Here is a 16,454-nt window from a genome sequence, read left to right on the forward strand (position 1 = left end):
GAGACTGCCTGATAAAAAGATTTTAGAGCTTATTTGCAGTAGTTTCATAATAGTTAACTGCTTGAGGGTAGTCTAGACCCTCAAATATATAATGGCTAAAAAATGGTAGAATCCTCTTAGTCATGTAACAGTCCAAGACAGGTATCAGCCTGATAGTTCTCCTCTATGTGGTCATTGAGGGACACAAGCTGACAGAAACTCCTAGGTCATCCTGAGTTACCACATTCCAGTCAGCCATAAGGGGGAGAGAACATGGAGGATTGCACATGGGACACTTCTATAGGCCAGGCCTGGAAGTTCCACTCATCATTTCTCTGCACCTCCCAATATTAAGAACTTAGTCTCGCAGCTGCATCTCACTACAAGGGAGACTGGAACGTGTAGTCCAGCTGTGTGCTCAAGTAAGAGCAGAATGGTTTTGGTGGGAAGCTAGTGATCTTCACAGATATGCTAACAGTAAGGCTGGGCTGCTTTACCTGGGGTGTTAAGTAAATGATGGAAGAATTTTATTTTCTTTGTGTTAGTAAGTTATATGATACAGCTCTATTTAACCTTTCCCATGGGAAGCTGAAACAGTCAAATGTAGGCAGTATTTAAAATAATGGCTGACAGGGGTGCCTGGGTGGCTCAGTCGGTTAAGCGTCGACTTCAGCTCAGGTCATGATCTCACGGTTCGTGGGTTCAGGCCCCGCGTCAGGCTCTGTGCTGACAGCTCAGAGCCTGGAGCCTGTTTCAGATTCTGTATCTCCCTCTCTTTCTGGCCTCCCCTGCTCACGCTGTCTCTCTCTCTTTCTCTCTCTCTAAGAAATAAATAAAACATTTAAAAAATTTTTAAAAACATAATGGCTGACAGTTGAGCTCCCTATTAAGTTGTGTACCAGGAATTAGCAGCTTGATGAGGACTTCAATGATGATCCCTTAACTATTAATCACTGACACTTCGTAGATTGCCTTTAAGTAAAATCCCGGCTGGGTTAGCACACAATGTTGTAATTTTGGCCCCCAAATATTTTTTCTTCCTTTGCATGTCTAGTCTTGAGAGGGTGTTAATAGACAGCAAAGCAGCAAGCTGATTTCACGGCTAGCCAACTAAGAAGTGCTCAAAACCAAAGGGGAAGAAAGAGAAAATCAAAAAGGGAACTCATTTCCATTCCAAGCCATAGCCACAGGCATGAGCTCATTCCTTGCCAGTTTGTGTTTGCCCAAACACAGTGCACATTTGTTGATGACCTCATGCAAGCTAGGAGAGTGAGTAAAAGTGAACCAATTTGAAATAAAATATCCCCATGATTCCCTGCTAAAAGACATGTAAATTTCCCAAAGAACTTTGTAAAACAGCTGCCCAGGCTCTACTCCCCAGAGATGTTCATTTAGTCAGTCTTTGGGGTGACCTGGGAATCTGAATTTTGTTAATGTTTACTGTTTTGTTTTTATTTTTTTGAGAGCGAGCGAGCGTGCGTGCGCGCGCAAGTGGGGGAGGGGCAGAGAGGGAAAGGGAGACACCGAATCTGAAGCAGGCTCCAGGCTCTGAGCTGTCAGCACAGAGCCCCACACAGGGCTCAAATTCACGAACCACGAGAGAGATCATGACCTAAGCTCAAGTTCGATGCTTCACCAACTGAGCCACCCAGGCACCCCGGGAATCTGAATTTTTTTTAATGTTCGCGGGATGATTCTGATCCAGAGGCAAAGTTTGGGAACCATTTCTCTAAGATGATGGGAGGACGAATAGAGAAACATGTCAAAGCACAAAACATAAATAAAAATTAATATATGAAATAAATAACCCTAAGTAAAATCTAGTCTCATAGCTTGACACGTAGAGCTATCTCAGGGGTTAGATCCATTCATGGAAACCTGGAAAACAGGCCTCTTCTGGGAATTGGGTCATGTAGCTTGCTATAAACTAGGAGAGGTATTATGAATGTAGAAATCCCACTGGACACCCAAGATGCCTAACTTGTTCTATTTTTTCCCCCAGTTTGTTGCTCAGCCTAATTGCCAACAGTTACTTGCCACCCTGTGGTATGACGGCTTCCCTGGATGGCGACGGAAACACTGGGTAGTCAAGCTTCTTACCTGCATGACCATTGGATTCCTCTTTCCCATGCTGTCTATTGCTTATCTGATCTCACCCAGGAGCAACCTTGGGCTGTTCATCAAGAAACCCTTTATCAAGTTTATCTGCCACACAGCATCATATCTGACCTTCCTCTTCATGCTTCTCCTGGCTTCTCAGCACATCGTCAGGACAGACCTTCATGTACAGGGGCCTCCCCCAACTGTTGTAGAATGGATGATATTGCCTTGGGTTCTCGGTGAGTCAAAGAAACCAAGAACTATGCCTAGAGTGCGTGCTGCTCGAGCTGGCCCTGATTTAGTACATCTTTTGGTGCAGTGGGGAAGCCCTTTGTGGGGAGTTTCAGAAATCTGGTGCCTTCCTCTCTAGGCTCTGGTCACTTAATATTTCATGGTCCACAGTGAGATTGGCAGTGAACCCAGGGTTTAATTCTGCTAATCTAACATCTTCAAAGACAAGAAATTGCCTGTCGGATGGTTTAGAAGGAAAGCCAAATATCAGTCAGAATGGGCTTCAGGTAAGCTAGGCAGGGCAAGTGCTGATCAGTCTATTCAAAGCCCTTCGTATAACTTAAGGGCACTTGTATGTGCTGATTTCTTGTGGCTACTCCACATAATCCCAGTATTATTTAGGGTCTACATCCTATATAGATACAGATTCCACAATCAGGAGGGGAATCTAGGAAATTCACAAATTCTATGGTAAAAGTAACTTTACCAGTAGTTTCTAAGCATAGTTAGATTCCATTGGACCCTCCAATGCATCACTATCCCCCAAGTTCTTTGTAATACCCAAATTAACAATGTCAGCATCATCATCTGGGAACTTGTTAGACATACAGAATCTCAAGTTACACTCTGGATCTATGGAATCAGAACCTGCATTTCAACATGATCCCCAAGTGATCGACATGCACTTTAAAGTCTGAGAAGCACTCCCACAGCCACACTTTTTACTAGTTTCCCAATTCTAAGGTTCAGGAGACATCTATGTCACCAGACAGAATTCCACAACCCCCCCCCACACACACACACACAGTGAAAGGAGAAAGAAAAGAGGATTCTAAATTATTTTGGGCCCCCACTTGTGTGACTCAGTCAGTTGAGCAGCTGAATCTTGATTTCAGCTTAGGTCATCATCCCAGGGTCATGAGATCAAGCCCCATATCAGGCTCCATGCTGAGCATGGATCCTGCTTGGGATTCTTTCTCTCCCTCTCTCTTCCCCTCTCCCCTGATCACTTGCTCTTTCGCTCACTCTAAAAAGTTATAAATAAATAAATAAATAAATAAATAAATAATTTTGGGCCCCATTACCTATCTGTAGCCTCAAAATCCAGCAATTCGGGGGATGGTCAACTAGCTCACCTCAAAACTTACTGGATTTTCCTTCTAGTACATGGTAGAAACTAAGGACTACAGGGTAATATTGACCTAATTGATCTGTTAATGAAATTAATAAATTTCCTACTTCAAAATAGTAAGAGGGTAGAATCAGGCACCCCAAAATTGCAACAACATCCCGGTAACTATAATAACAACACTGAAAGTGAGTAGCATCCAGAAAAGTATAATGTATAGGCATCTTCAGGCAAAGCCTATCAGGTTTGGCAGGTTACCAACTGAGAGGTGAAGTAGGAAAGAAAAGAGCTATGTTATTATTACCATCTCTGTGGGCTTCACTTCAGTGATCTCAATTCATTCATTGTTTCCATCTGCCTTTACTTGGGAGAATTGTACTGTGATGACTATTCTGTCCCTGTCTAGAAATAAACCTCTTGCTTCCATTCTTCAGGTTTCATTTGGGGGGAGATTAAGGAAATGTGGGATGGTGGATTTACTGAATATATCCATGACTGGTGGAACCTGATGGATTTTGCAATGAACTCACTCTACCTGGCAACCATTTCCTTGAAGATTGTGGCCTATGTAAAGGTAACTTGGAATGTCTGCCATTTTTCTTAAGCAATGGTTTGGGTTACATTCAGCTTTAGCACTGGGGGCATACAGAGCTTAGGGGGAAAGTGCTTATGACAGTCCAATCCATGCAGGAAAGTACCATATAAACAGACATTCTTTCAACAGTTTGTAAGCAGTGTCCACCTAAGCAAACAAAGTGGAGAATAGAGGGGCACCTGGGTGTCTCAGTAGGTTAAGTGTCTGACTTTGGCTCAAGTCATGATCTCACAGTGCATGGGTTTGAGCCCCACGTTGGGTTCTGTGCTGACAGCTCAGAGCCTGGAGCCTGCTTCAGATTCTGTGTCTTCCTCTCTCTCTGCCCCTCCCCCGTTCACTCTCTAGTCTGTCTCTCAAAATAAAATAAAGACATAAAAATGTTTTTAAAACAAGAAAGAAAGTGGAGAATAGAGCAATGTACAAATGAATATTTAGCTTTTTAAACTCTGACAGTAGAAGGGTCTTCAGCCACTCACCCATCCAGTCAGTGTTTAAATCCTCCCTACAGTATCCTTGCAAAGAAGATGGCCCACCAACCCTCCCATAGGTCAGGGACAGGAAACTCACTGAATTCACAATCTCCAAAAGCTTCTCTCCACCCTTGTCACTTCATTAAAAAGTGCTGCTTTATGTTTTTCTAATATTATTCTCCCTGTGACACATCCATTAATAATCCTTCTTCCCTGCGGGATCAAACAGAACAAAGCTGCTCCTTTTCCATAATAGTGCTTCCAATGTGAAGTCATCTCTTCCTAACCTGCTGAGTTGTCTCTTCTCAAAGCTAAGTATTCACACTTCCCTCAAGTGTCCTGTATATGACAGGTAGCAGAACCCTAGAAATTTCACTGCAGGAGACAGAGATCTTTAATCATCTCTGCCTCCCTCATTACTTCCAGCACCAGGATGATCATTCAAGCTGTTATAAATCCAGCTTTTTGAGTATCACATTCAACCTATGCCTCTCTACCAATTCTGATAACGTACACACACACACACACCCTTTATGCTTTTCCCGCACAATGTACAGCCTACATTATCCTGAAAAATAGCTTCATGTCCAATGCCTCACATGTTGTAGTAGTAGTCACAGGCTCTGAGTTCAGATTTTGTGTTCATTAGATAATAGAATGGCTGTGCTCCTACCCTGAGTTGAACTTCTCCAGCATGGGGAAAAGCTGACAATTCAGTCTCCAAGATTGTCTAGTCAGTCATGATTTTTGGCACTAAATCCCACATTAAGGAGTTTTAGAATGGGAATATGGCTGTCCCCCAAATCTCCAGCAACTTTTTATATCCCTAATATGCATATTGCATAAATTTTAAGACCTTGGGAGTTAGTTACGTGGAGCATGAATATTGAATGCAGTCATGAAACATTTTTGAAAGAATCCTAAGAATATGCCTTATACTTGTGGTGATCATTTAACATAGACTTACAACTTCCTTACAAGAAAAAGCTGGTGAGGAAAATGCTTGAATTTCTGGTTAATATGCCTGGATGGAGTCCATGTCATTCTGGCACTCTGCTGACTAAGTAACACTGTTGCCTTAAAAAAAATAGAGATTTAAAAATAGGGATTTAAATACCACCTTTGGAAGTGGTATTTATACACTGGAGGGACAATAGATTATCAATCTAGAAATTGGTTCATTTTGTTTAAACAGAAAAGTTTAGAATAAACTATCAAGAAAAGGATTTCTCTTAGGGATGTAAAAATGTATCTATAGATGCCCAACATTAGATCATTTTGTAACCTATCCAGTTTCACTGGCAAAGGTTCAGAGGAACTAGAACTTCCCCACCATAGAGTGTGAAGATAAATCAGCTATACTCCGCTGACTAAATGCCCCTCAATTGACAAACACTTAAGGGAGACATTTGCCAAGAAATTGGATTTCTTCTTAAACAAAGGAGAATCATCAAAGCCTCACATGCCACATGCACATTTGGATTTGTAATGAGAAATTGCAAATACAAAGTCTGGTCCTCTCATCCACAGAAGCACACTATTCTGAGATGAACTTCACCAAGTAGGCTATGACAACCTCTATGAGGTAAAGCCACAAAAGCTGGTTCCCAGGCTCCTTGAAACACTTCAGATCACTGTTATACTAGGGCAGGACAGAAATACCATGGGATAAGCTGACCCCACAGAAGATCCTTTATTCGAGCAAAAACAATTGTCAATGATATATATATACTCCACCATACATGGTCTGCAACAACAGAAATGAAAAGACACATATGAAAGTACTCAAAAGGAACAAACACACATAAGATTGGCCCTCAGTGCCCCCAGACAGCCCTACAAATGGAAAATAATTGTCCTTTTGTCTTCTAGGATGGTACCACCTAGATTTATCCCACCACTACCTTACTTCCATATGTTCAAACTAAATCCGAACTTTGGTACCCATTGAGTTGTGGTCCTTTCTTCAACAAGTACTTGGCTGAAGACACAATCCCATACTCCATCCTTATTATTGTTAAATCCCCACATTAAGCTGGCACTCTTCGTATTTTGCTTTTGAATTGACAGAGTGTGATTTACACCCCTCTGAAAGACATGGAGGTCAATTTTCAAGCTGCATCCTATCTCAAAGAATATAAGAAAAATCACTTGCCTCCTAGTATCATTAACTCAAGAATCAGTAAACCTGAATGTAATCCCTGTTCTGACACAAGCTGAATTACCATAGGCCATCCTTGTACCTCTCTGAGCCTTAGATTCTGCCTCTGAAAAATAAGCAGATTGGACTAGGTCAGTGGCTATCAGCCTTTTAATTTTTTCCATGAAATCACATCTTGAAGCTAAAACTTATTCAGAACTTAAGTATATTGAAGAGCTCAAAGACTGAATTTGGATTGAGGACTCGATCTTTCAGGCCTCCTCTATGCCTCCCACAGTGACTACCAGTTGCCTCTACTGAACCTTCAGGCTTCAAGGAACACAATTTGAAAACTACCTGTGTTAGTCCAGGGGCCATTGAACTATGGTCTGCTGTCATATCCACTTATTCATTTATTCCCTATCAGTTCTACAGGGAAGAGTTGAGTAGTTGTGACAGGGACCATATAGCCCACCAAGCCAAAAATATCTATTATCTCACCCTTGACAGAAAAAGCTTGTTGATCATTATGCTAAATAAGCTTGACCTTTATGATAAATGAGCTCCAAGTTTATTCCCTGCTATCATACTCTATAATATCTTGCTCCAAAGAAGTATATGCAAAACATAGATTTGCCATTGGAATCACTTTTCACACTTCTGAATGTTCTGCAAATCCAGACGCTCTGTCCCATGGGCAGCAGACTTCCCTATGTTTACAGTTGTGATTACAGAGGGAGAAAATCCTGAATTATGAGCTGTGCATGTTCCAGTTGACAATCCCCAGTTTTAAAACATAGGTCTGTTTTATTATCAGCAGTCTCCATCTCTCACATATAGCTCAAAACTTTTAAAGGCCTATCTAACATATGTGCTGTGATATCAACCAACATTTGAGTGAATATTTAATAGAGATAAAGCCAGACTGAGTATATAGAGATCTCAAGTTTTAGTCCTGGCTCTGTCACCAGCTTGCTGTGTGATCTTAAGCAAGTCACTCTGCCTATCTGGACCTCAGCTCCTCCACTTGTAAAACAGACATGGTAATACCCACCCCTCACAGCGATGCAGCCAATATGGGGTGTTTTTGTTTGTTTGTTTTTGGAAGGGAAAATGTAGAGATACAAAATTTGGCCAAGAGTGTATAAAACGGATTAGCCACCTATAGTTCATCCAAAACAGAAGCACAAGTGTGGCAGGGTTTCTCCAAACTCCTCTGACAGTGAAGAATATTGGAAGCACACAAATGATTCTAACAACACCAGTTTTGTCCGTTGTTAGAACTGAAGCACATTTTAGAAATGCTAACAATATAATTTGGCCCCCAAATGCAACATTTTCTCAGAGAAGTTGTTTATATCTAATCCTAAGAAATTGTGATATTTAGATGAGAACTCAAGGCAATATGCTTCCGATTGAATTCCAGGCAAAATCTACTTCTGTCTTGGGGAAGGTAATAAGCAAATTCTTATATTTCCATAACATCTCTCCTTATGGAGTACACATACTCTCACATGGATACATAATCACAAACGTGTGCAGTGGATAGGAGTAGGTATTATCCTCATTCTATGGTGAAATTGAGAGATACAGGCAGTTTTAAGTTGACAAAGCCCTTAATTGGACCTTAGGTCTCACAATAAAGCAACTTTCAATGTTCCAAGAGCTGGAAGTCCAGGATAGGGCTGAAAAATGGGCAACCAATGACAGATACATTGGCTTTTTTCCCTCCTTCAGCCCCTGGTTCTTCATTTGTACTTGAACTTAAACAAGCTTGTAGGGCTGTCAAAGGAACAATAAAATACACTGTGTGGAGCAGTACTAAATTCACTTCCTGGAAGGTTGACATGTTATTTGTGATCATATGAAATTCATTATAGACTGTGGAAATTCAGCAGAAAACTGAGTAATGACCCTCTCAGGTCGCTCTAGCAGTCCCAGACTACAAGTCAGCAAGGAACTCGGGAAGAACATTGCACACTGAGGAGGCTGAAACTGTCCCTTGCCCTTCAGTAACTACAGGTTGTCCTTGGTGCTCAGAAGAAAATGGGGGATTGGGGAGGCAAATCTGATTTGAAATCTCATTAAGAAGCAGAGTAATTTGTCCCCACTACATTGGCCATACCAATGGCTTTGTTCCAGTGATACTCCCCAACAATCTGGTAAACTCGCAGTTAGAAAATGTCTGTTGATAAACCACAGGTGGTTACTCCAGATGATGGCTCCAAACTTCATTTCTATCTGTATATGCAGGGAATATATTTGGATGAGAGTGGGAGGAAGAAAGTTATTAGCATCATATTATGATGGCGGGGGGGGTGATAAATAGTGCCATGTATGGGGCCTGTTGTATAAATAAATGTTTGACGCTTACCTTGGTGGCTTTACTTGGGTGCATACAGGAGAAAAGAGGAAAAAGTTTAAAATGCTCACTGTACCTCTCACCTTGTGCACTTGTTTCTTTCAGTATAATGGTTCTCGTCCAAGGGAAGAATGGGAAATGTGGCACCCGACTCTGATTGCAGAAGCACTGTTTGCAATATCCAACATTTTAAGTTCGTTGCGTCTCATATCCCTGTTCACAGCCAACTCCCACTTAGGGCCTCTGCAGATCTCTTTGGGGCGCATGCTGCTTGATATCCTCAAATTCCTCTTTATCTACTGCCTGGTACTGCTGGCTTTTGCCAACGGACTGAACCAGCTTTACTTTTATTATGAGACCAGAGCGATCGATGAACCAAACAACTGCAAGGGAATCCGATGTGAGAAACAGAATAATGCCTTCTCCACGTAAGACCCCCCCCCCCCCCGCCTTTTGCCTCTTTCTGCTTTCTCCTTCTTCGCTCTATTTTTAGTCCACGGCTTTGTTACTACCTCTTGACAGTGTACACAAAGCTCACTTATGGATCAACCCAAAGGGTCTGGAGTAGAGAGAGGGCCTTCTCTGGCTATAGAGGACTAGGAGAGGAAGCAGTTAGGTGAGGGAGGAAAGAGACAAACACACACATGGGCTCCCAGGAACTCATCTCAAGAGTTAGTTCTGAATTATTTTGGTAGCATCTCATATTTTTAAAGGAATTGATGGGAAGGAAGTAAATAATTCCTCATTCAAAAAAGCATCACTAACCAAGGAAATGAAAGAGTAAGGCTATTCCTCTGAACAAGTGATTACCAAAGCTAACTTAACTATTCTGAATCAAGAACAAAGAAAAAAGAAGGATGCAGAAATATCTTAATGCTTCCTGGGATATTATGATTTATAATAAGAAATGTGTATTTGGCCTTCTTATTCCTGGCATAGAGCTCCTAAAAGCCTCGGAACTTCCTAAGGGCTGAGAGTGAGGACAATGGTGTCTTTTGTTGTGTTAAGGAGGTGATTTTTGACCCCACCTAAGGATGGAGGTTGGTTGCCCAGGGAATCAACCATGTAACTAGAGGGTTGACACATTTGGTCCCACCCCTCAACCACCAGGGAAGGGAGAAGAGCTGAAGATTGAATTCAGTCATCAGTGGCCAATGAGCTTAATCAATCATGACTAGGTAATGAAGCCTCCTCCCAAAACCTAAAAGGACAGGTTTTGGAGAGCTCCCAGGTTGGTGACCACATGGAGACGTGGGGACAATGGTGCCTGGAGAGGGCATGGAAGCTCTGCACCCTATACCCACACTTTGTTCTTCTATATGCATCTCTTCCATCTGGCTGTTCCTGAGTTATATCCTTTTATAATAAGCCAATAATCTAGTAATTGAAATGTTTGGGTTCTGTAAACCACTCTAGCAAATTAATTGAACCCAAAAAGGAGGTTGTGGGAGCCCCGTATCTATAACTGATCAGTCAGAAGCACAGTTAACAACCTGAATTTGCAACTGACATTTAACGTGGGGGGAAGGGCTTAGCCTTGTGGGACTGAGCCCTTAATTTGTAGAATCTAAGATTATCTCCCAGTAATGTCAGAAATGGGTTGAATTATAGGACACTCAGCTGGTGATGGAGAATTCTCCCCACACCCACACATTGGGTTCAGAAGCACTTAGTTGACATCAGAGAAATGGGATTTGCTAAAAAGAGCCCTGAATCATGGAAACCTGTGACTTGGGAAAAGAAAGGATAAAAGGGCAGGGGATGATGAGCCTTTGATCACTGGATGGCTACCTAGTCACCCACAGTGTGAAACTTTAGCTGTACTGCGATCAGTTACTAAAGGTAAAAGTTAGCAATGGAATTTAGAAATGATAGTGTTGGGGATGAATTTTTTTTCTTTTACCCTCCAAAGGTTCTTCTGGCTGGTCTAAGAATTAAATTGACATGAGATAGATTCCCAGGAGAAAATCAAATTTAATTTTGTATGTACAGAAACCCCACATACATGAGAGGTTCAAAGACAGAAAGGTAAAATGAAGTATATATGCCTTCCTGAGCTAAGGAATGGGATAGAGCTCTGAGGTTCCAAAGGGTGATTCACAGGACAGTAAGAAGACCAGATACTTGGCAATTAGGTGTTTGCCCTGCCATACAGAAGGATCACTCAGATGAAATTTATCTCTGGTAAAAACTCTCATTTTGGGAAAAAATTCCAATTAAAATTTTTCTATATAGTTAAAAGAGGGGCAAAAGTTTCTCTTGAGCCCTCTGGGGCTATTTTGCCTATTTTGCCTTCAGCTCAAAATAGCTCACATGCCAAAATGGCATACTTTGGGGAGACTTGCTCTAAACCACTTCAGTAGTAAACCAAACTCTTAAGAAGGAGTTAGCTCATTGGATATATAAGAGCATGTGAAATAATAAGAACTATACTAAATATACAATTCCTCAGTTATTATCCATAATAACTAAAATGAAAGTAAAAGAAAAGTACTGGTTTGGGCCTCGATGCTAAAGGAAGCTCAGATTTGGATCCATCTGAGTTTGGGCCACTAGCCTCAAAGCCAGATAAAAATTGTACAGGGACAATAGAAGTTCCATATAAGAAAGAACTCTGGTCACCGAGAAGGTAGTCAATGTGGGGGAGGGCAAAATCAAGAAACTATTGAAACCAGAGAGTATAGTGTGAAGGAATTTTTTCATTTTGTAAATCAGTACCATCAACTTCCTCCTGAAGAATCTTTGCTAAAATAGATTATGAGAATTTAGGAGCTGTGCCTTTGGTTTTTAAAACTGTGGAGTGGAAGGGCATGTTTGGGTTGATACAGGACCCACAGTTTGCGACTGAACCATCACAGATGGCCATATGTGATCCAGATACACAGGAAGTTATTCCTAAGGGAACAACCAGACTGGTTAACTGGATAAAAGTCACTGTAGGGTCTGTTTACCCTGAGATGGAGACTTCTCGTCTCCCCCCTATGAATGCCAAGTGGAATACCCCAGATGAAGCCGCTAACATGTTTCATATGCAACTACATGGAACTGGCTTTAAGATGACTGAGATATTTGCCTACTGAATATATATGCTCATTACCCAGGTCATGGTAAATGCTGTGGTTAAGGGATCTCTTTCACATGGGCACCACATATAACCTCAACTGCTGTAAAACCAAAAAACAGTCTGGGAAGCCTTCGCCAATTTATGGTCCCAGCTTTCCCTCAGGGGTCTTAATAAAAACATTAGGTTAATTAACAAGAGAATAGGAAGAGACCACAAAAGTGGAAGCTTTTAAACAGTTATTAAGGAATGAGGTGAATAAAGCAAATATTGATAGGAACAAAAGAAGAAACAGAGGAGTCACAGGACTCATACCACAGGATGGAAATCCTTAGATGGTTATTAAGAAATGAGATAAATAAAAAAGATATTGATAGGGTTAAAGATGTTAATACAGCACTATCAAAGGCTGGGAGGGCCAAAGGAACTCTGTGATGGTCCTCCAAAATTAAAGGGCCCCAAATAAGTCTACTCTGTTTATCCCAGTTTGGAGAACTTTAAAAAGCCAGCAGGCAAAAATTACAATGAGAAACCTGACCACTACTCATTTGGGGCTGTGTTTGGGCAGATTAATCAAGCTAAATATTGATGAAAGGACCAGGGTCCCTTGGCTCAAGAGTGGGGAAAATGGTCAGAGGGTGGAAAAGGGGAGTTTCCAGGACTCATTAATACAGAAATCCTAATGGTGGTACCAAACCCATTGATGAAGCCCTGACTCAGGCTACAATAGATTGAGACAATATAAAAATGTAAGGGTAGGGGCACCAGGCTGGCTCAGTCGGTAGAGCTCATGACTTTTGATCACAGTTATGAGTTCAAGCCCTACATAGAGCTTATTTAAAAAGAAATTTAAAAAATAAAAATGTAAGGATCATGAAAGATGGAATGTTTGAGCAAGCTTTATGTAAAAACATTGTGTCTCCTTTACCTAAATATTTTTATGGGAATGGACACTATGTCTGGCTGGGGAAAACTTCCACTACCTAGTATGATAAAACCAAAGCCTGTCAATGAAATCCTAATAGACACTAGAGGTAAGAACATAAGAGTTGATGGAATTAAGGTAAAAGTTTGTAGAATGGGTATGGTTGAACAGGCTTTATGCAAAGTGGTTACATCCCTTTTTTCCGATTATATTGTGGGGATGGACATTATATCTGACTGGGGAGTGTTTCTCCTACCTAGTATTGTAAGAGAGAAGGCATGTAAATCCACTCTTCAAGCAATATTAATTGGGCATGCTTCATAAGAACCAGTAAGATTGCCTGAGGCCAACAGTGAGGAATAAAAGCTGAAATGCTGGCAGGGACAAATTCTCTGTGCCATAGCCCAAGGAGAGCATAGACTGGACTTACAGTAAAAGCCTCTGTGCACCTTCCAGTGACAACTGCACCCCTTTCACAGAAACAAGCTAGAAAGGGGAACAGGCTGGGGGCAAAATTAGAATCAATTCACCTTCTGGGGTTAATTTAAGGTTTCAGGTGGGCCACAGGGCACCGAGCACTGATCAGAAATGTCTCCCTTTCCCACTTGGGACACAGGAGACAGCTCATGATATTGTCCACAAGTCCACTGCCACCAGACACATGGAATTCCTGTACCTTTTCTTTATAAACTCAACATCTATTTGTTTAGGACCTTCAAACCTCCAGAATGGCTTTTATTTCCTGACAGATCATTGTTAGGTGAAACAGACAAGAAGAAAATAGGCACATGACAGGAAATTTGTTAGGTTTCAGGAGAGGTTGTGAGCTTATCCAAGACTCAGTGTCCTATAACTTGTCCATCTCAGTTCTGGAAAGTGCCACTCACCATCACTGGTATTCACCATGATGACCCCAAGGTCAAGAGATGTTTTTAGTCATTAAAGTAAGATACATTTTTCCCTTTAGCCCTATAAACTAAGGTAGTTCAGTGAATGCAGACATTCTAGAAATGTGCTCAATAACAAAGGCAAGGTGGTAAAAAGAGTTTCTTCTCACTCCCAAGATTGCATCAATAGAGAGGGGAGAAAAACAATGCTGTATAGCCTAGCCCTATTATTTGTTTCTAGCAGCATTTCCTAAAATCAGTTACAAAAAAAACATAGTTCACAGGGATATTAACATACCAGAGATTTGAAAAAAAAAAAAAGGATCTATGATCCAATGAGCCTTGGAAATGCTAGCACAAACTTTAAAAGGTTTCTTCACTGCAGGTCTTCTCAGAGACATTTCATTGTGAATCCACAATGTAGGGAGAAATTTCCCCAAATACATTGGCCAGGATGATGTACCAATGAACAGAGTTTGAAAAATGTTGGCTCACTCTATTGCCCCTTTTATAGCACCCACCCACTCACCTCCAATAGGCCACACTCCCTGACCCTCTCCCCACAACTTGGGGAAAAAATCTTCGATAGGGAAATCAGATTCATGTCAAAGGGAAGAGGCCAAAATGGGTTGACGAGGAGATGGTGCTGTTTTGGTTAAGCCAACCAGGAGTGTATAATAACAACTGGTCACCTTGCTAATGGCTCTTGACTAGGACTTGCTTCCTCTCCTGTATTACTCTAGAGGCAGAACTCACATCAACCTGCTTTCACTATAAAGAGCAATTCTGTAGGAGCTTGAACACCAGGAGACTGCATTTGTTCACATCAAAGTGTTCAACAGGATTGAACACCTGGATGCAAGGTGGCTTCCAGAAGGCCAGGGCCCCTGCCAATTACCCTTTCATGTGAACTCTGCTGAAGAAGTTTATGAAATGCTTTCTTGCAAGTTTGTAGTCATTATTAACACCCCTGTTGCCAACTGACATTTTGCTCCCATCACTTGCCCAGCAGGGACAATTGACAAGAATGGGTGTCTGGTATACACAAAAATTATTCCTTGGGGCATCAGGTATGAAGAAGCATTGTCATGCTGGGGCCAAATCAGCAGTAATGTTACTTCAACTTTTCCTCTAGGTGTCAATTTGTTTCCTCTATATAGGTCTGACTCAGCTTTATGTTTTCTTTTAAATACCGCAACTCAGGTATTTATAATACCCACTAAAATACACACTACTTGGTCAGTGTAGAGAAAAACTCAACATTTAGAGAAAGAGAAAGTGAGCTCATTTATATACCTGACATAAACTATGCCATAAGCTTACTGTCATCCTTTTCCTTCTGATTCTCCAAAGATGCCTTTGCTATTTATTCTTTGGCTTAAAAAGAAAAAGAACAGATATTTTTCCCAGGGAACACAGTTCAAGAGGACCTCGTTGTTCTTGCTGAGAAATATATGACAAGACTAATGGCAGTTAAAGTCTAGTATTCCATCTTGGGAACACCTAGCCTTCATTTACTGTTGAGAGTAGTGATTGGGAAGGCATCATTATTCTGAAGACATGGGACTTGTGAGACAAAAAGGGTACAAGTGGCAGGAGCTAACTTGCAGGTATGTCTCCTTCCGAGGTTCCAGCACTCAATGCCAGATGCCTTCTGCGCACACACATGGCTGTGTCACAGGCCTCACAAACACCAAATGTCCACAACTAAATTCTGTTATCTCCACATCCTTACCCCAAACCTATTTCCCCGTCGATCCCTCATCTTATTAAATGACACCAGCCAGAATCCTAGGAATCATCTATGACTTAACGTCTTCCTCACACAATACATCCAGGCTCTCACTCAGCCCAATCTGTCATACTTCCTAAATATCTCTTGAATTCATCCTTTATATATACACACACACATACACACACACAGCACTGGTCTCCCTGCCTCCAGTCTTCTCTCTCCTCCAAACAACTTTGCACCTGCCTCACAGAAGTTTCTTTCTAAACATCAGTCTCATCTTGCCACCACCCACCTTCATGCCTGCCAGGTATTGAAATCTTCTCGAGTGTAAAATCCACCTCTTTACCACAGCTCACAGGGCCTTGGTAATCTGGACCCCACCTCTCCAGCCTCTCACTTGTCCTCCCCATAGTCAAAATCCTGTTCTTCCCAATTATAGGAGAGTGTCTTGGCCCTGTGGGTCTTTGCATGTCTACGCCATTCCATGGGCCTTCCTGAAATGCCCATTCCCACCTGGCCGGCCTGGAAAACTCATCTATTTTTCAAGCCTCTGCTGAAAAATTACCTACTCTTTTAAGTCTCTTCTTACCCATTCCAACCCCACTCTCATTTACAGGCTCCTTCTGTGTTTGTTCCCCATGACATTCTAAGCACATCTCCATGACAATATAACCTGTTGTGTGTTAGTCATTTGTTGTCTCTTTCACCCACCAGACTCCCCACTTTAGTAAGCCTTGCACCTACCACAGAGGCCTAAGACATAATGATGTTCAATATGCCTATCTTATTCTCCATTCTAGAAGACTGACTTTGGCACTGTCCCCTCATATGGCTGAAGTA

The 16,454-nt window shown here is 41.6% G+C and overlaps 1 protein-coding gene across 1 annotated transcript in view; it reads left to right on the plus strand.

The window, feature by feature from the left end:
* Positions 1–16,454, plus strand: part of TRPC5 (transient receptor potential cation channel subfamily C member 5) — a 142,066-nt gene that overhangs the window by 87,665 nt on the left and 37,947 nt on the right. Inside the window, exons 3-5 of the mRNA XM_039247425.1 lie at positions 1,982–2,318; positions 3,874–4,013; positions 9,112–9,434. Of these exons, the coding sequence (XP_039103356.1) occupies positions 1,982–2,318; positions 3,874–4,013; positions 9,112–9,434 (800 nt within the window). The remainder of the gene's footprint in view (positions 1–1,981; positions 2,319–3,873; positions 4,014–9,111; positions 9,435–16,454) is intronic.

Source organism: Hyaena hyaena, unplaced genomic scaffold (assembly GCF_003009895.1).
Source record: "Hyaena hyaena isolate Hyena2069 unplaced genomic scaffold, ASM300989v1 scaffold_297, whole genome shotgun sequence".
Lineage (NCBI taxonomy): Eukaryota > Metazoa > Chordata > Mammalia > Carnivora > Hyaenidae > Hyaena > Hyaena hyaena.